At 41.9% G+C, this 23585-nt stretch overlaps 2 protein-coding genes and 1 non-coding gene across 37 annotated transcripts in view; 2 read left to right on the top strand and 1 right to left on the bottom strand.

Annotated features, from left to right (window-relative positions):
- Positions 1-1702: 1702 nt before the first annotated feature.
- Positions 1703-9571, bottom strand: ERP29 (endoplasmic reticulum protein 29). Of its 2 annotated transcripts, XM_008525684.2 has the most exons (3): positions 9184-9571; positions 4543-4681; positions 1703-2555 (listed from the first exon to the last, which is right to left on the bottom strand). In XM_008525684.2, exons 1-3 carry the CDS (start codon positions 9325-9327, stop codon positions 2053-2055), a joined length of 786 nt encoding a protein of 261 aa, XP_008523906.1. In that variant the 5' UTR covers positions 9328-9571; the 3' UTR covers positions 1703-2052. The 2 variants fall into 2 exon arrangements, with proteins under 2 accessions (XP_008523906.1, XP_008523907.1); XM_008525685.2 differs by lacking the exon at positions 4543-4681 and having other exon boundaries at positions 9184-9470.
- TMEM116 (transmembrane protein 116) overlaps positions 8821-23585 on the top strand; it is a 103559-nt gene continuing 88794 nt past the window's right edge. For 4 of the 34 annotated variants that reach the window (XM_070628902.1, XM_070628896.1, XM_070628898.1 and 1 more), the window contains exons 1-4: positions 9658-9796; positions 11527-11699; positions 20847-20893; positions 21385-21448. Coding sequence is in view for 27 of the 34 variants with exons in the window: in XM_070628896.1 (XP_070484997.1) it covers positions 11694-11699; positions 20847-20893; positions 21385-21448 (117 nt within the window). In the remaining 7 variants the exon portion in view is untranslated. Of the gene's footprint in view, positions 9123-9574; positions 9797-9931; positions 10155-10237; positions 10392-11526; positions 11700-19836; positions 20288-20846; positions 20894-21384; positions 21449-23585 lie in introns of those variants that run through there. The other 30 variants (XM_070628882.1, XM_070628895.1, XM_070628900.1 and 27 more) reach the window with 23 other exon arrangements.
- LOC139084958 (U6 spliceosomal RNA) lies at positions 21156-21263 on the top strand. The gene has a single exon (XR_011542898.1). It is a non-coding gene; the product is annotated as a U6 spliceosomal RNA (small nuclear RNA).

Genomic DNA, 23585 nt, shown 5'->3' on the forward strand with positions numbered 1-23585 from the left:
CCAGTGAGAGGCATCCAAAAAGATCTTCCAAACTTTTCAATTAGAATTGAATTAAGTAGGGGAAATACTGAAATTGCTGAGCTAAATATATAATCGTTATATTTTTTGTCAAATGTTGAGAGTACCTATACTACAGGTAGGCATTTAGATTTGAACATCTTTTACCTAGTTGATTTGAATTGTTAGTCTAAGCTACCAAACTTGTTTTAGTTCCCATTTACACATGGATTTCACTGCATTTTTTTGTTTCCAGTGACTTTAAATACCAGGCTGGCTGAAATGGAGGAACATAACCAATTAAGGTTTTGTTTGCCAACTCTGTTCAACTCAAATTTCTTTGTGTGGGTGTAATTAGACATATTTCAGGAGCTGCAGTGCAGTTTGATATTTTCCAATAGTTAAATATGACAATGGGGATGCTGTCATGAAGCTTACCATTGCAGATAACTGCTCATCACTCCTGAGAACAGGTTTGAAAGTCAGCAAAATGCTCTCCCACTCTGCTTTTTAAAAGTTGGTACTTACGGAGTAACAGACAGTGACATCGTAACTCAGATGGAGAACAATCCCTTTTTTTTTTTTAAACTTTCAAATTGGACTGAACTGTATCATTTAGCTGTCTAAATCTAACTCTAAAAAACCTCACCAGATTATATCAGTGAAACTAAGAACCTGTTATATGTATCTCAGGGAGTATGGAAAATAATTACACCAAGTTTTGTTAATGTTGCCATTCAATTTTTTTTCCCAAAGATTGAGCCTGCGCTAACATCTGTTCCCAATCTTTTTTTCCTCCTCCTTCTCCCCATAGCCCCCCAGTACATAGTTGTATATTCTAGTTGTAGGTCCTTCTAGTTCTTCGATGTGGGATGCTGCCTCAGCATGGCTTTATGAGCGGTGCTAGGTCTGTGCCCAGGATCTGAACCAGCAAAACCCTAGGCTGCCAAAGCAGTGTGTGCAAACTTAACCACTCAGTCACAGGGCTCACCCCACCATTCACTTTTTTTTTTTTTTTGAGGGAGACTGGCCCTGAGCTAACATCTGCTGCCAATCCTCCTCTTTTTGCTGAGGAAGACTGGCCCTGAGCTAACATCTGTGCCCATCTTACTCTACTTTATATGTGGGATGCCTACCACAGCATGGCTTGCCAAGCGGTGCCACATCCGCACCTGGGATCTGAACTAGTGAACCCCGGGCTGCCAAAGTGGAACATGTGCACTTAACTGCTGTGTCACTGGGCCGGCCCCCACCATTCACTTTTAAGGACCAGAAAATGGGCAATGCATTTTATCACCCACAATCGGTCCACTTCAGTCTGAACACTAGTGGACAGTAATAAAGGTAGGCCTTAAGCTGGGACCAGTTTCCACAATGTTACCAGGACAGTCTGTTACCCTGGTAGAGTGAAGTCCATACCAGTTTCGATTAAAAAATAAATTTAGGGGCCAGCCCCATGGCCGAGTGGTTAAGTTTACGCATTCTGCTTTGGTGGCCCAGGGTTTTGCCAGTTCGAATCCTGGGCGTGGACATGGCACCGCTTGTCAAGCCACGCTGAGGCGGCATCCCACATGCCACAACTGGACCCATAGCTAAAAATACACAACTACGTACTAGGCGGCTTTGGGAGAAAAAGGAAAAATAAAACATTTTTTTAAAAATTAAAAAAAAAAATTTCAAAGAAATCAGGTCATAGGCCAAAGTATAATTTGTAAAAGAAAACTGAATGGTTAAGTGGTTCAGGTCCACTTAACCAAAACACACAAACTTTAATTGGATCAGAATTACACCTGTCAAGGACCTAGGCGGTACACTCTTCTTTATAGCACCAATTCCTTCGAGGGGGAATTTCACAAGTCATCTGATTAAGTGTTCCCGCTATACCCGGGCTGGCTATAAATATCCCAAGCATGGTCACATCAGCATCAACATCCACGCATGCTCAGACTTCTGGTTTAGTGCCACTTTTCCCACCACTCCTTTATATCCCAGGAGGGTCTCACAGCCAGCAGGTAACTCTCCCCTCCCCACCCTGCCAAACCCTGGAGTGCCTTTTTACAGCTCCTCCTTCTCAGCCTCCTTCTTCTGGAAGGCAGTCAAGATGTTTAAGCTCTTCTGGAGTTCTTCCTTCTTCCCGTCGCTCATCTTGTTCTTCTCAATCAGCTTGGTGATCCGGGTCATCTCTGATGCTGGGAAATCTTCACCTTGGTCTAAGACCTTCCCCATGATCTTCAGGTATTGCTCAGCCCACTTCTTCTCAGTCTCCTTCACACTTGCGAGGTTGTCCTGCCCCCGCTTCAAGAGGGCCTGGCGGGCCTCCATGCCAGAGGCCCTGATGAACTCCCCAGCAAGGGCATCATATGCAGGCAGGCAACCAGGCATACCTAGGTAGACCCCTTGCCCCTTTAGCCAGCGCTGGATGGCTCCAACCTTAATCACACCGTTATACAGGATTGGGTTCTCAAAGTCCCCATCCCGGAAGAGGTAGAAGACTGGGTAGTTCTCTTTGTCCAGCTTGTATTTCTCACTCAGCTCCATGTTCAGCTTGTCACCATAATCTGTGAACAGAAATGAGATATGAGGAGCAAATCCATGAGGAATGCAGGGCAGGAGATGGTTAGAAGGCCTAACTGGGCAGAGAGGGAGATGAACCTTCTTGGCTGTATTTGAACTTCTCTGCTACTTCCTAGCCATATGGCATTAGTCGAGTCATTTAACCTCTCTGCACATCATTTTCCTCATCTGAAAAGTGGTAATTCTTCTGAGTATTTATTATATGCCCACTACATGCCAGGTCCTGTTCTAAGTTCTGGGGATGTAGGTGTGATTAAGAGTATCAAGCTCTCTGACCTCAAGGAGCTCATGTTCTTCGAAGGATGAGAAGAGAGAAAATAAACAAATGAACATAAGTGATCAGTGCCATGACGAAAATAAAACAGGGTGATGTGACCGAGTGACTGGGTAAGGCAGCCCACTTCAGGTGGTCATGGAAGGCCTCTGTGGAGATGACATGAATTGAGGAACCTGAATATCAAGGAGCCAGACATGTGAAGATCTGGGAAGAGTGTCTCAGGTAGACAGGACTGTAAGTACAAAAGCTCTGAGGCAGGAATGAGCTGGGTGTAGTTAAGGATTACAAAGGCCAATCTGGCTGGCACTTAGTGAGCAAGGGGACTGCGTGGTAGGTAAGGAACATAGCCCCTACCACGCGAGGGCTGCTGGGAGGACCCAATGAGGGGATACATGCACTTAACCTGGCAGAATTAAGTGCTTAATATGTGGTAGCTCTTAGCACTGGCTATGTCCTTCCTAAGAGGCAGTAGCCATCCCAAGAGCTGATGCCGTGACAACTGGTTTTTAACACCTTGCCAAGAAGAAATGGCCAAGACCATCTGTTACTGGGCAGTAGTAGAGGAAGCGTGGAGTTCCAATCCTACCCCGCCACTTTAAACTCTACGATCTTCATCAAGTTACTCAGCCTCCATTTCTTCATGTGAAAGATGGGGGTCATAGTACTTCCTTCAAAGAGTCGTCACAAGGATGCAATATATACAAAACACTTAGCACAGTGGCCTGGCACACAGTAGATATCTGATAAATGTTGGTTATTATTATTGTTCTAAAAGGCCCAACGGAGTGGACTCACACTTGAGTCAGAACTGACCAACCAACCAATTGTCTTTAAAGGAGGTGGCACCCTGGAGGATGCTTTAGCTAGGGAGCCCAGAATTAGAACTCCACAATTTCAGGGCCCTGGAGAAGTGTGACAGCTATCTCCACCCAGGACCAGACTCTGGAGCTTACTGGGGAACTGAGCCATCCCAGCTGGGAGGAAGCTGAGAGAGGGAGGAACCACTGCACTTAGGAATAAATACTTAGGTGGAGTTCTGGAGATGAGCCACTTCCTACCCCATAGCCTGAGACAAGTCACTGAAGCTCCCTGAGGTTCCTCAAGTTTTCCTCAAGTATAAAACGGAGATAATGTGTCTCGCTTCTCAGGCGGGGTTCAAGTGAAGATTAAAAATGCAATGTCTGTGCACATCTTTACAGACTGTAAACCACTACATGCTGGCAACTACTAGTATTAAAGTTGTCACTGTGGTTGAGAACTGCCCTTGGTTTAGTGGCAGCTCTGCTGGATTTGAGCTAAAGCCAAAACCCAATAGTTTTGGTACACAAGAGCTGACATGAAGATGGAAAACCTGACTATGCTGTCCCCTAGGAGGAATGGCACCCCGTCTCACCACAGTCTCCTGCAAGGAGAGCTCCAAGTTCTCACAGTAAGTTTAGTGTCAGTGTGGGGTGGGGGGTGAGGGATGGATTCCCTCCCCTCAGGTACCTGCAAGGCCGAGCTGAGGTTCTGTGGTCACGAATCTGCTCAGGCTAAGCTTGCCATGAGCACCATCCTTGAGAAGCATGACCCCGTTTACACTCCCTGTGTGTGGCTCAGACAGAAAGGCACTGCGTATTCCCCCTGCTAGTAGGGAAATAATTCCTAGCTTCCTCCCTCTCTGCCCTCCCCAGTCATCCTGGACTTGTCCATACCTGAGATCCCCACCTCTGCCACCAAGAGATCATCGCTGGAGGCCGAGTTTTCAGCCAGACGCTTGAACTCATCCTGCTTCTCACCGTAGGGGTACTGGGTGTCGAACTTCACCAAGACGAACTTGCTTTTGGGAATAACCTGAGGGTGTATAAGGCTGAGCAAGTTGGGGGTTCCAGAGACTTTTGGGACTAATTCCCTTTCCCAAGGGACCCCTGTTTAGGAAACAGAATAGAAACCAAGCCCACAAGGGGGACAAGCTCTCCCATACTAATATTCATTCATTCATTCACCCGCCCACTGATTCATTTAACAATTTAGTGGTACCTGCTACACACTGGGTACCCCACAATTAGGTACTTGTTGACACTAATCAAAGACATATACAATCCTGTCTACAATAAACAAAGATCTAGATGTACTCAGGCCTCCTCCAGTGGCCCTTTGGGTAAGGCTAAGGAGATCCTTAGCACACACTATCTTGGCCCCTGTCATGCCCATCATCCCAAGGGGCCTTTCTCAGTAAACATCAAACCAGAAATCTGACAAAAATCAACCAACCAATTGTCTTTAAAAGAGCTGGCACCCTGGAGGATGCTTTAGCTAGGGAGCCCAGAATTAGAACTCCACAATTTCAGGGCTCATGGGAAGCTGCTGAGAGACCAGAATTGGGACCATATCCCCTCCCTAGACCACAATTCTCTTTGGCTAGATCGCTAGGTCCTAAACTGTCATGGCCAAGACTTTTATTTAAATTATGGTAAAGTTATCATCACATAAAATTCGCCATTTTAAAGTACAGAATTTAGTGGGATTTAGTACATTAACAATGTTGTGCAACCATCACTAATATCTGGTTCCAGAACATTTCCATCTCCTGAAAAGGAACCAGGTCCCCATTAAACAGTCATTCCCCAGGCCTCCTAGCCCCTGGCAACCACTAATCTGCTTTCTGTCTCTATGGATTTGTCTACTCTGATAGAATCATACAATACCTGGCCTTTTGTGACCGGCTTCTTTCACTTAGCATAATGTTTTCAAGGTTTACCCATGTGGCATGTATCAGAATTTCATTCCTCTTTATGGCCAAATAAATATTCCATTGTATGGATATACCACAGTTTGTTTATCCATTTATCAGATGATGGACATTTCGATTGTTTCCACCTTTTGGCTATTTACAAATAGTGCTATTACGAATATTTGTGTCTAAGTTTTTGTTTGAACACCTATTTTCATTTCTTTTGGGTATATATCCAGGGGTAGAACTATGGGGTCATAGGATAATTCTATGTTTAACTTACTGAGGCATCCCAAGGACTTTCTTTTGATAGTTTCTTCCAATGCACAGATAATATCTAACAAAATGCCTTTGTCAATAATTCTGCCTTCTCCTCCTCCTACAGCTTTTTGATTTTCTAATCAAAGTGATCACTGACTCAGTTTTTCATCATAGGCAATCACTGTCATAATTAAGTCAAGCTGACATCATTTCAGTTTTTGTTAGTCTCTGTTCCTTATTGTGTGTTGATGTCCCTTTGGTTTTAGGGTTTTTTATTTTATTTTATTTTTTTCCTTTTTCTCCCGAAAGCTCCCCAGTACATAGTTGTATATTCTTCATTGTGGGTCCTTCTAGTTGTGGCATGTGGGACGCTGCCTCAGCGTGGTTTGATGAGCAGTGCCATGTCCGTGCCCAGGATCTGAACCAACAAAACACTGGGCTGCCTGCAGCTGAGTGCGCAAACCTAACCACTTGGCCACGGGGCGAGCCCCTGGTTTTAGGTTTTAAAAATATTTAACATTGCCTAGGGACACAAGGGAAGGGGGAGAAGTTACCAGAAGAGGTAATCTTTAAGTGGTCACTGACCCCAAAAGTCTGAGCTCTGAGGGCCTAAAAGCAGGAAAGACTTAAAATATAAATCAGATCACATCCCTCTGGCCCAAGTGGCCTTATTTCAGTTCAAAACACCAAATTTATTCCCACATAGGGCCTTTTCATTTGCTGTCTCTGCTGGCTGAATGCCCTTTCCCTGTTTTTTCCAGTTGTCTATCATTCAAAGCTCAGTGCAAATGGCTCTTCCTAATGGAGAGGCATCCTCTACTCATATCATTTAATACTGCTTCGCTTCCATCATACTCTGTCATGCGACCCTCCTCTGCCTTCTTCACAGCAATCACTCTCTGAAATCCTTCTTTGCTTGTTTGTTATCTGTCCTCTCCACTAGAATATACATTTATGAGAATCAAGGACCTTGTCGGACCTGTGTTCTGTTGTATCTCTAGTGCCCAACAGTGCCTGGCATGTGGCAGATGCTCCAAAATATTTGATAAATAAACAAAACTAGGACAGGCTTTTGTAGCCAGTGCTACATGTCCGGGGGGAAAATTTTTTTAAAAGCACAACAAATGATTCCTACCTTCAAGGGGCCTACATTTGTATTATGGAACAATATTAATAATCATACAGTGGTCTAATGAAATAGAATGGAGAGGCCTCCATCTTTTACTTTCACCATTCGTAGCTACTGGCAGAATGGTTTTAAATGCAGACATTTGCACAGTGAATTTCTTCTTGTTCTTTTACTCAGTCTGCACCTCTTAATTGCTTTAGAAATCTGTCTCCTTTCCTCATGCAGGAAATAGCTCCACCATAACCTATATTTAGGCAACTTGCTTCTTCAATGTACAGATGAATTCACTATTCATTCACTGAATAAAAAAGTACTGAGGGTCTATCATGTGCCAGACACCATTCTAAGTGAACACAGCAGCAAAGAAAACAGACAGGGTCTCTTATTTCTAGTGATAGTGAAGGGCAAGAAAAAAAAAAAGACATGGGACGTCACTGAAAGCCAAAGCATGGAACAAGACTGCTGGACTTAATTAACATGAGGAAGCTCCCCTTTTGTTCAATGGTGATGGAAGAGAGTGAGATTTAGAAAGGGACTGAAGAAAACACTTGCTCGTTCATTCAACAAATTACTATTGACATCTTCTATGTGACAGGTAACCTGCAAGGTTGTGTAGATGCAAGGTAGTTGATTCACAAGCATATAATATTCTAGTGTGGGAGATAATAAAACAGACCAAAAAAACCAGTGATGAATGCTCTACAGAGCAAACAGGTAATGTCACTAGTACTTTACCAAGGGAAGGGGAACAAAGAAAGACTGAGAAGGTAACATTTAACCAAAGCCTGAATGATGAGAAGCAACCAGCCTTTCAAAGACTGGGCAAAGAATGTTCTAGTCACAAGGAACTTCCAGTGCAAAGGGTCTAAGGCAGTAATGAACTAGGACTATTCAAAGGACAGAAGGCATGTGTGGCTGGAGCAGAGGGGGCAGAAAGAATGATTAGGAGATGACAGGAGAGGGAAGACAAGGGTCATCATGTAGGACTTAGGCTACTGTCTGGAGAATGGATTGAGAGGCTCAAGAGTGAAAGCTGGGAGACCAGTGAGGAGAGGCCATTGTAATGATAGCCTAGACCAGGGTGGTAGCAGTAAAGATGGAGGGGCACCAACCGATTAGGAAATACTGTTGACCTTACAGTGCAGTTTCCCTCTAAGTCACACCTGATCTGTGATGTTATTGCATTCCCATGCTTTGGGGGGTAGGGGTGTCACTTTCCCAATAAAGGCCCCCAAAGCATAAGGTGCTGTGGGGTATAGCTTACAACCACCCAGCCACACCTATACTTTTAAATTCTTGAAATTTTGCTTTGAATAAGCCACGGATGCCAAGTCCACGACAAAGAAGCTTTTTGAGAATAGGAAGGGTTCAATCACTTGAGAGAGGTTTAGAGCTCCCCTTCTTGGTTTCACTTCCCAGCAATGGGTGCAAACTAAGAAAATAAAATGACTGGGCCTCTCTCAACACTTGCCCATCTCGTAGTTAAAAGCTGCCAGTGGGTGAAGACACGTGCATGAGGAGGGGGCAGGGACTGCATTCAGCCTTCAACATTTCCAACGTCCATTTACCCAGGCCAGGACCCCAAATTCTGTAAATGGGTAGGTTGGAGGGGGGTATTAGTGGCAAATCCTTCCAGGTCTTGACCCGATTTTACTGATTTTGTCCCCAGGCCCAAGATATTCCTTACAGGGTGGTTGAACTGAAGCTTATTCTTAACGCTTGCACTTTACAAGGAGATGCAGGATAGCTGGACACTGTTTGCATATTGCAAAGCAGGCTGCAATCCACACCAAAGGGAGAGGGGCAGAGACATGCATACTAACACGTCGGGTTCCCGCCCCCCCACAGCCGGGAGGCGGGTGACGTCCGCCTCGCACCGCCCTCTGGGTCTCCCACTTGGGACTCCAGGATTGGATCTCGCCCGGCACCGCCCTCTCCCCGTGGGTGAGGGGAAGGGGCACCCAGTCCCCTCGGCTCCATCTCTGCAGCTCTTTTGCAAAAGAGGAAGCAAGTACAAATACCGCAAAGGCAAGGGTGCGCCGGACCCTGGATCGTGTATGCCCCGTGGTCATGATACGGCCCCGGCCCAGCCCTATATGATGGTGGGAAGCCCCGGGATCGTCGCTACGGACCACCACCCGCCAGCCCTCAGGCCCCTGCGTCCCCCACGGGTGCGCGCTCTCCCGGGTGCTCGGGCTGCACCTGCGCGCGATGTGCCCCCTCCCCCGTTACCTTGTAGAAAGTGACTGTATCCAGAGGAAGGGCGCCCTTGGTGTGCAGGCCGCTGCCGCCATGGGGAGCGGAGAGGAGCAGCAGGAACAGGAGAAGGGGAAACAGTGGAGAGAGTGAAGCGGCGTAGGACATGGCGGCAGCCATACCGTCGGACTCCGGCAGCAGAAGCCGGGAAGGCTGGCGCGGAGAAGGCGCGGAGTCGGGAGTCACGTGACTAGGAGGGCCGGCTCGGGTGCGCGCACGTGTACAACCCAGGAGGCTCCCATCCACCTAGGGGGAGGCGGAGGGGCCACGTGAGGGGCGGGGAAATGAGGCTGCCGCGCGCGCGCACTCGGCGAAGCTGGCGCAGGCCTCGGGTGAGGGGGCGGGGCCTCGGGCAGGGCGGGAAAAGAGTGAGACCGGGAGACTGCTGCGCATGCGCACTCGGCGAGGCCTGCCGCACGCCAACACTTTTCCTGTCCTCCGCGTGAGGAGAGGCGCGAAGCGCGTGCTTGGCGTCTGTGTAGCTCTTCATTCGCTGTCTTTCCTCCTCTGGGAAGATGACGAGGCCAGCCATCCTATCTTCCTGCTTTGGGTCCGCCAGGCAGCCAGTTGGGACCCGCTACCACCTTCGGTTAGTCGTCAGTCAGCCTGTGTTACTCCCGTCGCTCGGTTGGCCCAGCATTACCTTGTCGGTCGTCCTGTGCTCCGTGCCCTGGCCAGGCCCCGGGCTGGTCAGCTAGACTCGGCTCTGGGACACTCTAGGTCAGGGCCGCGCGTGCGCTCTGTGCGGTGGGGCAGTCGGCCTGCTGTGTGGTGGACGCCCGCCCCGCTCCTGTGAGGCGCGGCCTCGCTGAAGGCTGAGTGCCCGCCCCGTGCGCCCCGGGCTGCGGGAAGAATAGAAGAAATGCTAGCAGTTGGCGGTCAGCAGATGTTTGTCCAGGGCGTGGTTGCCTCCGGGTCCGCGTTTTGCTCGCGGGAAGACAGACTAGGTAGAGATGAGCGAGACAGCGTTTGGTGCGGGAGGGACGCCCGGGGCTGCGGGAGGAGCAGCCGTAAGCGTGGTCATAGAGCCGTTATGGTGTCGTTGGCAGAGAATGAGACTGTGTCACAGTACCGTGAAAACACAAGTGGCGGTCCGGTCCCTCCCGCTCGGGAGTGTCAGGAAACCTGAGAGACAGGAGGCGGCTCTGGAGCTGCATCTTGAGAGAAGAGGAGGCATTTATAAGGCAAACACCAAAGGCTGTTTGTAGCAAGGGGGAAAGCATGATGAACCTGTGAAGGGAGGCTGGAGCATGCTGGAAAGGACCCCATCGAGCTGGAGCGTTTGGCGCCACCAGAGGGTTTAACCAGCAGAGTAATGTCAGAAGTGCTGTCCCTCAGGAATGAGAGGATGGACTGGAAGGTTGAAGGCTGAAGGCAGGGAGGAGACCATTTAGGGTCTATTGGCATAGTCTAGGTGGGAGAGGTCAAGCTTCTGCAATAGTAATAGTAGGGAGGAGGAGGTAAGGATGGAATCAAGAAACCGCTGTAGGGTGGAATTCACGAGAGTTGATGAACCAGTGGGTGTGAGGGTAAGAGTAGGTTATATGATGCGTTATAAGGGCCTTGGCGCCCTACTACCCATTGTATGTGTCCAAGAAGTGTTTGTGTGTATGTATAAAATAGTCATCAAATAATAGGATCCAATCCTGGGCAGACAGTCTGGATAGAAATTCTGAGAGAAAGAGTCTGATGTGCGTGTGTGTGTTGGGGGAGGTTTAGAAAAAATTCTTTTGAGTTTGCCCTCATAAATTATTAAATAAAATGAGCTACGTAGACAAATGATAGAAGCCAGAGGAGGGGGAAATTGCTAGGAGCTTTGGTGGTTAAAGAACGCTTCATGTAGGAGGTGGAAATAGAGTTAAGCCTTGAAAGAAAGAACGTTTTAGGTGGAGAACAAGTGAAAAAGGAGCGGAAGCGCGAATGAGCGTGATGCTTTGGGGAAGGACCAGCTTGGCTGGAGGGAGTTCTCAAAACAGTAGTTAGTAAGACAGTTTTAATAAGCCGAGATAGGGGAGAGTCTTGAAAATGAAACTAAGAATTTTTTGCTTTGTCCTGTAGTCAGGAAGGAGCCATTGAGTTTTTAGAACCCTTTATAAGACATTTAGACTTTTTAAATTATTCGCTTCTGAATTTGTAAATACTTTGGGTACACCTAGTTAGTATTGCAGATCAGGAGGGACTTTCTCAGTCCTGCTTAGTTAAGAAGTAGGTTTTGGAAAAAGTGAAGGAAGTGGGTTGGTTGGAGAGGGAAGGGAAATATTGGTACTTTTGCTATGAATTGTAAAAGTACAGTAATTGTCTCAATACTTCCTTTAATAGTGCCCTGGGCCGGTCAGTTACTTCATGAGAAGTTTAGATTCTTGGCTTCAGGACCTTGACGACAATCTACACAAATAAGCCAGATATAATTCGCCATATGTAGAAAGTCATAAAATCCCGCAGTTGACGTTGATGTGGAAAATCAAAAGGCTCACTCTGGGTATTGTATGGAGGTAAGGAGGAGATGGTGAGGCATGTTACGTGAGTGTGCACATGGCTCAATGTAGCAGCTGGAATAAGGAGGAGGAAAAGTGGCGTGGTCCACTAAGGCACCTAGTATATAAACTCTCGCATCTTTTTTTCTAACATCATCAAGCCGGTGAGCCCCCAGTCTTACTGACCTCTTTGCTATGCCTTGTATACACAAGGCACGTTCCTGCCTCAGGGCCTTTGTACTGGCTTTCTCCCTCTAGAACACTTTTCTTCTAGATATTCATATGGTTAACTCCTTCACTTCCCTCAAGTCTTAGTTCAAATGTCAACTTCCTAAGACGTACCTTGACCATCCTTTAAAAAATTGATCCTAGATGGGATCACGTAATGGATAAAGCATTGGACTTCTGAAAAATTATTCTTCCCTGATACCTCCTTGCTTTCCATCTCCTTTCTCTCTGTTATTTTTCTCTATAGTGCTTTTCAGCATGTTAACATATGATATAATTTGCTTATTTTTCTTATTATCTGTTTCCCATGAGAGTTGGATTTTTTTGTGTGTGTGTTTTGTTCAGTATTATATCTCCAGCATCTGGAATGGTGTCTGGCCCGTGGTGGGTGCTCAGTAAATACTTGTTCAGTGACTAGATGAGTCAAGTCAGTGAGAGGAACTGTTCCATGGCTGTGTCTCAAAATTCCATTGGCCCTTTCTACATTCCCTTCTTAGACCACATGTTGTTCTTCAGAGATATGCCATCCCTTAGAGCTAATTGTTTTTCCTTACAAGGTTTTGTTGTTAGTGCTAGTTCTTTTGACATAGATGTCTTGAACTCTTAAAGCAGATTTGGCCTGTTAAAAATTGTTATGGGAGGGACCAGCTCAGTGGTATAGCGGTTAAGTTCACGCCCTCCACTTTGGTGGCCCAGGTTTGCCAGTTAGGATCCTGGGTGTAGACCTACACACCATTCATCAAGCCATGCTGTGATGGCGTCTCACATAGAGGAACTAGAAGGGCTTACAACTAGGATATACAACTATGTACTGGGGCTTTGGAGAGAAAAAAAACTTGTTATAGGAGGAGGGTTTATTCCACAGTATGATTTTATCCAGACCCCACCCTCCTTTAATAATTCTTTCAATATTTAACAACTATTTACTGAACATCTTTCATGTACCGTACACTATTCTGGGGATAAGGGTTACACTGGTGAACAAAATAGATGTGCTCCCTGCAGTCCTTTTAGGGGAGACAAACATTAAATAGTTACACAAATAAATATATAATTACAAATTGTGATAATTTCTAAGAAAAGAAAAGTTGAGGGCCTTTGAAGAATATGATGGGGGATTAATTTGGGTTGGAGTTCATGGAAAAACCTCTGCAAAGAAGTATATTTAAGCTGAGATAAGACTTAAAAGATGAATGGGATTCAACTCTCAAGGAATTTACACTCATGTGATGAGACAGACAAATAATTATATAAATAAATATAAAATTGATTGCTATGTGTTAGGAAGCATTTTAGGAAAAGAAAGCAGCCTATGCAAAGGGTGAGAAAGAGCTTGAAATATTTGAGGAACTAAAAGAATTCCACTCTGGAATTTGTCCTTTAACAAAATCATCAGCACAGAAGGAGGCTAGATGTGCAGGGATGTAGGGATGTTTACTGCAGCATTGTTTGCAGAAACCAAAAAAAGGGGGTAGAGAGAAAGAAAATTAATAAAAACAAAACCTGAAAACAACCTACATGTCCGTCGTAAGAGGAATTGTTAGATAAATGATCTTACGTGGAATGTTATACAGCTATCAAAATGGGTTAGAACTATTTCTGTTAAAGTGGAGAGATAGCCATGAAGTAATAGATGAGAAAATCAATGTGTCCAGAAATATATGATCCCATTTTTAAAAGCCTACCACCTTAACAACAACCCCCACATAGGTATGTATGTATTTAGATACGTTTTAATGAGTATAGAGAAAGATGTGGAGAAGTACGCCAGGCTTTTAGCATTGGTTACAGTCCAGGGGAGTGGAGAGAAAAAAAATAAGACTCCAATAAGACGAAAAGAATTATGGAATAATGTTGAGCAAAAAGAATATAGAATGCTAGCTGTAAAATTACTGCAAATATGTAAAAATTGAATATGCATGTAGACAAGGACTTAAAGTAACATCAATAAATAAAACATTATTTTGACTAGATGATGAGATTGCAGAAAATTTTTACTTTGGATTTCTGTTGTTTTAGTATTGTTTTTTCGCTAGAGTAATGTTATAAAACTTAGAGAGATTTTAACATCCAGGGATCAAATCATTTCAGCAGAGATGTTTTTCTTTCTTCTTTTGTCCTACTTTCAATTCATGTTATTTTGGCTTATTTTATGTACTCTTGTAAGCCACCTGAAATGTTATCTAGGTCAAAGGTGGATATAAGTGAGTAAATAAAAGTAACCTAACTTTTGCAAGTTTCTTCCCCTTTTAGTCTGTACTGCACACTGCCAGCATGTTATTACTCATGATGTTATCGTGTAAAATGGGGATAATAATACTTCACAGGATTGTGAGTGGATTAAATTAGTTAATACATAGAAAGCATTTAGAACAGTGCCTGGCGTATAGTGTGCACTCACCAAGGACTAGTTATTTTAGTTGTTCTGTCATATTATTTCTTTTTCTTTTTTTTTTTTTTTTGAGCAAGATTAGCCCTGAGCTAACTACTGCCAGTCCTCCTCTTTTTGCTGAGGAAGCCTGGCCCTGAGCTAACGTCCGTGCCCATCTTCCTCTATTTTATATATGGGACGCCTACCACAGCATGGCGTGCCAAGCGGTGCCATGTGCACACCCAGGATCTGAACCGGCGAGCCCCGGGGCACTGAGAAGCGGAGCATGTGAACTTAACCGCTATGCCACCGGGCTGGCCCCTGTCATATCATTTCTTTGCTCAGAAATCTATAATGACACTTTTGCTGGATAAAATCCAAATGCAAGAGCCTCCACAATATAGTTGTAAATCAAAGAGTCTAAGTAAAAATGCCACTTAGAGTATCATATGTAGCTACTTGAGCTTTTGAAATGTGGCTAATCTGAATTGAGGTGTGTTGTAAGTGTAAAATACACACTGAATTTCAAAGTACAAAATTAAGAATGTAAAATATCTCAATGATTTTTTATATTGGTTACATGTTGAAATGACAGAATTTTGGATATTTGGGTCAAAATATGTTATTAAAATTAATTTCACCTGTTTCTTTTTATTTTTTTAGTGGCCACTAGAAGCATTTAAATTACATATGTGGCTCACATTATATTTTTATGGGATAGCACCACTCTAGATTTTTTAAGTAAAATGTTGCTAGCTTTTCCATCCTAATCTCCATCCAGTTGGTTTTTTAGACCCAAGTACAGTATATTTAGATTTATTTCTGTTAACTTTCATCTTATTCACTAAAACTCATTATTCTAAAGTATTAAGATCTTATTAGATCTTAAATTTGTCATCTGTTCCTCACAACTTTGGTGCATTCATTCAAAAAATACTGAGTGCCTGTTCTAGGCATTGTTTTAGGCACTGGAGATGTTGGGGTGAATGAGACAGATCAGTTTTGTGTTCCAAAGGAAGTTACAGTCTACTAGAGAGAGACAGACAACATACAAACAAACAGGATATTTTGGAATTTAAAAAGTGTTAAATCTCTGAGGCAATGATGTTTGAGCTGGTACTTAAAGGATGAGAAGGAGCCGGTCATGTGATTATCTGGGGGAAGAGCATTCCATAGAGAGGAAATTGCAAATGACCTGAATTTGAAAATACTTGACATATTGGATGAACACACAGTGGTGGGCAGACATTAAGATGGCCCCCAATGATCTCTGCCTCTTGGTATTCAGACTCTTGTGTAATCCTCTCCTCTTGAATGTTAGCAAGATCTGTGATAAATAGAATACAGGAAAGGAGAGGGGTTGTCACTTCAGTGATTTGGTTCCATAAGATTGTGACTTCCATCTTGCTAGGAGGACATCTTGCAGAAGTCCACATGGCAAAGAACTGAGTGTAGCCTTTGGCCAATGGTTGGTTAGGAAGCGAAGCACTCAGACCAACAGCCCTCAAGGACCTGAATTAGATCAACAACTACATAAACTTGGAAACAGATCCTTCCCCATTTGAGCCTTCAGATGAGACCCAGCCCTGGTCGACATCTTGTCTATAGTCTTGTGAGAGACATTGAAGCAGAGGACCCAACTAAGCTATCCTTGGACTCCTGACCCACAGAAGTTGTGAGATTGTAAATGTGTGTTTGAAGCCACTGAATTTGTGGAAATTAACAAATTTCCACAAATAGATAAGTAACACACATGTTTGATAAATATACCCATTATATTTTCATTCGAGTCACTAATGAAAGTGTTTTAGAGAACAGTGCCAAGTCACAATACTGGTTCACTCCACTAGAAGTCATTCCTAAGTTGATATTGATCAATTAATTAGTACTCCCTTAGGTTTATTTGTGCAAGAAATGTCCTTGTGCTTCCTCTTGCTCTGTATTTCCTTATGTTTATATCATGCAATTTCTCACCAAATTCTTTGTCAAAATACCATATATACTATGTCTAGTAATTCTGCCCAAAAAGAGATTGGAGTTAGTCTGGCATGATTTTTTATAAATCCATGCTGACTTAGTGGTTACTCTTTTCTAATTGTTTAAAAACACATCTTTTGGATAGTTCATTTTAGCATCTGATCTGAGATTGATACTAATATCTCTGACTTATGGTTTGCAGATTCTACCATCCTTTCTCCTTATAAAAGTAAAAAAATATTTTAGATATCACCAGTTTTCTACAATTTCTAGCAATTTTCCCATTTTTACATGAACTCTAAGATTTCATTCAATGGTTTATTGGGTTAACTTGCAAGTTTTATCAAAGCCTTGGAATGTAATTTGTTCCGGCCGGGAGTGGTGGATTCATTTAGAGCAGTCAGGTGCTCTCTTACAATCTTTATCTTCAGTTCCCTCTTACAGTGTTTATTTTACACTTTTTATTCTAAATATTATTCTTTTCAGTAGAAAAGACAGAAGCATGTTATCCATTAATCATTACACTGTGAATTTCAGCAATGGGATCTTTCCTTCCTTGCTTTTGTCCCAAACTTCATTTTTTAGGCAACAGCTTTATTGAGATGTAATTCACCTACCATACAATTCATCCTTTTAAAGTGTACAGTACAATGGTTTTCAATAGATTCACAGAGTTGTGCAACCATCACCACTATCTAATTTTAGAATATTTTTGTCACCCTAAAAAGAAACCCTGTGCTCATTAGCAGTCACTCCCCATTCCCTCCAAAACTACCTTCCTAGCCCTATACAACCACTAATCTACTGTCTCTATAAATTTTCCTATTTTGGACGTTTTATATGAATGGAATCATACAATATGTGGTCTTTTATGACTGGCTTCTTCCATTTAGCATAGTGTTTTCAAGTTCATCCATGTTATAGCATGTATCAGTACTTCTTTCTGTTTAATTGCTGAATAACATTCCATTGTATGATATACTATATTTTATTTATCCATTCACCAGTTGATGATCCTTTGTATTATTTTTACTTTTTGTCTATTATGAATAACACTGTTATAAACATTTGTGTCCAAGTTTTTGTGTGGACAATGTTTTAATTTCTCTCAGATATGTACCTAGGAGTAGAACTGGGTTTATATCTAGGATCTGAGTCATATGGTATATGTTTAATGTTTTGAGAAACTACCAAAGTGGCTGCAATAGTTTGCATTCTCATCAGTAGTGTATGAGGGTTTCTATTTCTCCATATCTTCGTCAACACTTGCTATTGTCTATCTTTTTTATTATAACCATTCTAGAAGGTATGAAATGGCATCTCGTGATTTTAATTTGTATTTCTTTGGTGGCTTATGATATTGATCATCTTTTCACATGCTTATTATTCATTTGTAAATTTTGGGGGAGAAATCTGTATTTAAAACTTTTGCCCATTTTTAAATTGGGTTGTATTTTCATTAGTGAGTTGCAGGGGTTCTTTATGTATTCTATGTACAAGTCCCTTATCAGATATATGGTTTACAAGTATTTTCTCCCATTCTGTGGATTGTCTTTTTACTTTCTTGATGGTATCCTTTAAGCACCAAAGTTTTTAATTTGAAGAAGTTTTTAATTTTGAAGAAATTTCTTTTTTTTATTGCTTATGCTTTTGTTGTCATATCTAAGAGTCAATTGCTTAATAAAAGAGCTCTCTTGACAAGTCACATTAATTTGTAAAATTATCTTTCTCTGTTCTCCCATTAACCAGTTTCTTGTTAGACTAGTGTAGGTGTTAAGAGTGAGAACTATGAAGTCAGACTGAGTTTGAATGTTGGCATTACCACTCAATAACTTTGTAACCGTAGAGAAATGACTTAACTTCTTTAAGTCTCAGTTTCTCTTCATCTGTAAAATGGGAATAATACTACTTCTTACCTCAAAGGTTGTGTTAAGGATTAAAATGCTTAGCATAGAGCCTTACACATAGAAAGCACTTGATAATTGATAGCTATTATTACTAGAAATCTTTTTTGAGTTTAGTATTATTTTTGCTTAAATAAAAATATTTTACTAGGTAGGTGTCTTTCTTGATTTTGTATGCACTGCAGTAACTTGCTCATGGTAGAAGTTTAATGAATATCTATTAACTTAAATTAATATATAATATATAGTGGCCCATTACATTAAGTGAGAGCTGGGATGTGTCTTAAGCTTGCTAAGGAGCTAAGTAAAAAGAGGAGAAGAGAAAACTAAAAATAAATATCACCCCTTTATCATTTGGGCTTGGGTTAACCCTTGTAAAAAAGAAAGATTGGAAGATTATGTTTCCGAAGAGGAACAGTGCTGAATATATAGAAGGCAGGGGACTAATTTAGAGAGAAAAATGGAAAAGTAAATCCCCAAATGTTGGTTGGTGGCGTAAGTCATTTTAGAAAAGATGCCAAAAGAGAAAAGTTCTCCTGTCAAGAGCAGGAGGCTGTTTTGGCATGGCTGTTCTCTGAACAATTTGAGATTTATTCTTGACTAAGACAAGGATCCTTTGTCCAAGAGCATTCTCTTATCACCTGGTGAGACTCTCATTAGTCCCTTCACCCTTCTTAGATAGGTATATGATTCGAGGTCTCAAAACACTCCCCAAGACCTTATGGTAGGGATTTTTGATCCAGAAATTTACTGGTATTTTTATTTATTTGTATATCTAATTTAGGCAAAATGATCGGAGCCTACCTCCATTTAACAATGTCCCGTCTTCTACTTCACACTATATTCTTAACCTCATATGAATAAATGTCATATATATAAATTACTCAAGCCATGCAGATGATCTAATTAATGTTATCAATAAATATTTGTAGAATGTATGAAATTATGGTTAGATAAAAAATAAATGGTTACATAAATGAAATGTTCTTCCTTCTGCTTTCTCTTTCCCTCAGTCTTTGTCCAAATTTTACCAGTTCTTCCACATACTGTTCAAATGGCAATCAGTGTATGTTATTTTTATGTGCAGATCATTTGGGATTTTGGTATTCAAGCCATTTTTCCTCCTATATTATAAGCTCCTGGAAGTCTAGGTCCGTGTCTTATTTGTCTTTGTATCTTCCATTACACAGTACTTTACACAAAAGTTGGTAAACAAAGGGATATTAAATGAATCATGTAATTTAATAATATATTTCTGGTGGGAATTTCTGGCACAGAATATTTAAGAAAATGTTAGTGTTACATAAATATGAGACATTAATACCCCTTCTCTTTGAAGCTTTCTCTTGGTGTTACTAAAAATTTATTGATTTGAGTGAATATGCAATCTCTCTTTTCTGTCACAGGCTTCTGTCCCTAAACAGGAGCAAGTTTTTTGTTTTTTTGGTTTTTTTTGAGGAAGGTTAGCCCTGAGCTAACTACTGCCAGTCCTCCTCCCCTTGCCCAGGAAGCCCGGCCCCGAGCCAACATCCGTGCCCATCCTCCTCCACCCTATACATGGGACGCCCACCACAGCATGGTGTGCCAAAAAGTGCCATGTCCACACCCAGGATCCGAACCAGTGAACCCCAGGCCGCTGAGAAGCAGAACATGTGAATCCAACCGCTGCGCCACCGGGCCGGCTCCGACAGGAGCAAGTTTTAAGCAGACCTCCCTTCTTCCTGATTTTTCTCTCCCTTTTTCCCTTTCCATTTCTCTCTTGCAGTTCTGTTTATCTTTTCACTGTGACTCGTTCTCTCTACTTTTTATTATTCGTGCCTCTTGCCCTTTCTTACAATTCCTAATGCTTTTTAGAACTTTGTTTCCTTGTCACCTGCTTTTTCTATTTTTGTTCTTTCTGCTTGGCTTTCTCCTGCACTTGTTGCCAGCTTCTCTCCTTGCCCTCAAGATACAGGGCAGGATTGGGTAGGAAGGAGCCCAGCTGGGCTAGGGGTGGAGCCACCTGTTCACTGCTTCAGAATTCCAAACCAGACCTGGAAGGATCGGGCTACTTAAGCATAGCAGGGGCTGAAGTCCCTATGGCCTTCCTGCTGGAGGCTAGCATTCTGGAGGACAGTTGGGACTCGGTGAGATTAGAACCTGTCTTTCTCTTTTTTTTTCTCCCCTTTTTTTTCCTCCCTGTTCTTTATTTTTCACTCACCACACACAGTCTCTCTCTCCATACTATTAACTTTTCTTCTTCCTGTTTCTCCAGTGCTTACTATTTTATTTTTTCTCTGTCAACTCTGTTTAGTATTTGCCTGTTGTGTTACCCCTTCTTTCCACACATCTGTCTGTTCTCTCTCGGCACTTAACTTTTCCTACCTCTTCTCCATTTTATTCTTCTCTTTATTAATTTTCTCATCCAACTCTCTTTTTTTATTCAGTTGTTTTCTATCCACCTCTCTATTCTTTTTACCTTACTATTTCCCAGAGATGTAGCAGTAATGGCAGAAAAAATGAGCCACCCTGCCTTTCTAAGTGCCTATTCAGCCTTTCTGCTCATTCTCAGACTTGTAGTGTATTTTGATTAGGCACTGAAGACGAGTTTGTTCTCTGCACAGATAGTTAATAAGCAGTGAAATTGGATTAAGGTTGAATAGTAAATGTAAAAGCCTTAATTTTATTCTCACTTGTTTTATTTAGGTCTTTTCTGCAATACAGTGGATACAATTTGTTATGGCTACTCTGAGGTAAGTTTATTTAATCTTATGTAATATGACTGTTTAAATCAGTATAAGCAAAGCTGGAGAATTCTGAAGTTTTCTACATTTTTTTTCCCCTGGAGATTTGCTTTTATTCTATAGTTATGGGGAATGCTATTCTTTACCATGTTGATATTTTCTGATTAATGAAATGTAACAACAATAACAACAAAAAACAGATTGAGGGGTGACATCTGAAAATCAAAGGACAACTTTATTAACAGGATTGATTTGCAAAATCAGTAACAAAGTGCTCAGTTTGGCAACACATATATTAAAAGTTGGAATGATACAGAGAAGATTAGCATGGCCCCTGCAGAAGAATGACACACAAATTCATGAAACATTCCATGTTTTTAAAAAATATGTGCAATTTATTTTACATCAATTATATGTCAATAAAGCTGAGAAAAAATCAAAAGCAAAGATGAAGAAGCCCCAATTGTCCTGTTTTAATGATCATTTTTTATCTCTGTCAGTGTTATAGGTTCAAGTTCACTTATTGCCTATATTGTCTTCCAGAATATACAGAAATCTCCAGAGGTGAGCAATCTCTTTTTGTGTTGGATTTGAACTTTTAATGACTTAGTCTTTGAAAGAAATGAGAGGTGTCACCTATAAATGATAGAAAAATCCTATGAATTACTTGTGAATTTGTCATTATGATACATTGAGATATTTTAGAGACTGTCAATAGGTCTCCCTTTTCTTTTAGGTAATTATTTTAACTAACTTTGAATACTGAGAGATTGACTACTAGTGTGATTTTTTTTGATATGCATTAATTATTCGAGTTAAGGAAACAGAGTGGTTGTTTGAAGCCTGTATTCAATGTAAGCATGATAGAGCCCTGCCTAGAGGTGAGTTTTTTGATGTTGAGATCTTGGTTAAATTGCTAGTGGAGTTAGGAAATAGTTCAAAGACTTTGATACACAAAAGATATTTGTTTTGCTGTTCTGGCCTTCTAGGCAATTATAATTTAACAGTGAAAATAGCAAAAATAAACATCCTACATCCTATGTAAAACTGCTCATACCAAAAAGATCAAGTCAAAAACTTTTCTTTTATTGAGGTGTATAATTGACAAATAAAAATTGTATATATTTAAGGTATTTAAAAAAACCCTAAGGGCCTGGCCCCATGAACTAGTGGTTAAGTTCTGTGTGCTCCACTTTGACGACCTGTGTTTGGTTCCACTCGTCAGCGGCCATGCTGTGGCAGCGACCCACATACAAAATAGAGGAAGGTTGGCACAGATGTTAGGTCAGGGTGAATCTTCTTCAGCAACAAAAAAACAAAAAAACAAACAAATAACCTTTCCTGATTCAGAGAGGACCAGGAAGAGTGATATATTTGCTAGCTCAGTAAAGACTTTAAGAGAAATGTAACAACTGTTTCTCTAACCAGGCACAAAATTAGGCAAACGTAGTTCAGGACATGTATAGGAAGGCTTTTATATGTGGTAAATGTCATGGGGTTTTATTGGTCCTGCTTTAATAATAAAAATAGCTCTGTATGTTGAACACTTACCATGTTCCAACTATGCTGAGTGCTTTACATACTTTATGTTACGGGTCCTCATCACTCTCCTATGAGAAGGATGCTCTTAGCCCCATTTCACAGATGAGGAAATTGAGGCTCAAAGTCTTGAAATAACTTGTTCAAGTTACACAATGAGTAGCAGAGCAGGGATTTTTTAAATCCAACTCTTAGCTACAATCCCCCTTCAAATTATACATAATTTTTAGTATTTATTATATTTGAGACACATGTGCTCAACGTTTTAACTACATTTTTCATTTAATCCTTAAAGCAACTCTGTGAGGCAGATATTATTAGTCTGATATTATAGATGAGGAAATGGAATTCGAGTAAGGTTGAGGGACTTTCCTAAGGTTTTGTAGTTGGTAAGTGTTAGAGCTAGAATTTGAGTGCAGGAGTTGTCTTGTTCCAAAGCCTCTCCCTACATACACTTTTTAAACCACTGAAATATACTGCCTAATGAGAAGAGAATTTTGAATTTCAGAGGTATAATGTGACTATGAAAGTGAAACTAGAAAGTAGAAGTCTTGACACTGTGTTTTCACTGCCTGCTGAAGTTTCTTAGGCCACACATCTTCTGGTGATTCAGATTTCCCTGATGTTTGTTTCCTTTGCTGAAATTTGAGTCAGATGTGATTAAGTTAATAAGGGATGCGTTGCATGGTGGAGAGAGCTAAGCAAAGATTCTCAGTCTCGGTACTATTGACCTTTTGGACTAGATGATTATTTGTTGTGGGTGGCTGTCCTGCATATTAGGATGTTTAGCAGACTTTACCCACCAGATGCTTGTAGCACCACTGCCCTCGCCCCCTGCCGCACAAACAGTTGTGACAACCAAAACTGTCTTGAAATATTGCTAGATGTTTCCTGGCGGGGTGGAGGGGGGGATCCCTTCTGGTTGAGAACCACTGCTCTAAGGTGACCTCTGGCATGACAGTGGTTTAGAACTTTATAAGGATGTGGGGTCTAGTTTGGCTTAGGTTGTGACCTTTGATTTCTCTGGCTTCAGTTCTCATACCTTTCTTGTAACCAGAGCCTAAAGGACCTTAGCAATCACAGGTTCAGTGGTTCCCTCACATTCTGTTTTTTGCCTAGAAAAAAATTCCGATTTTTCCAGGTTGAAAATGTCAGCTTTTCT

Source organism: Equus przewalskii, chromosome 7 (assembly GCF_037783145.1).
Source record: "Equus przewalskii isolate Varuska chromosome 7, EquPr2, whole genome shotgun sequence".
In the NCBI taxonomy this organism is placed as follows: Eukaryota; Metazoa; Chordata; class Mammalia; order Perissodactyla; family Equidae; genus Equus; species Equus przewalskii.

Bases quoted from the DNA above. Each gene is read 5' to 3' on its own strand.
- ERP29 (XM_008525684.2), bottom strand. From the start codon at position 9,327: ATGGCTGCCGCCATGTCCTACGCCGCTTCACTCTCTCCACTGTTTCCC. The intron at 4,682-9,183 runs GTAACGGGGGAG...ATACACCCTCAG, and splicing joins ATACAGTCACTTTCTACAAG to GTTATTCCCAAAAGCAAGTT. The intron at 2,556-4,542 runs GTATGGACAAGT...TTCTGTTCACAG, and splicing joins GGCAGAGGTGGGGATCTCAG to ATTATGGTGACAAGCTGAAC.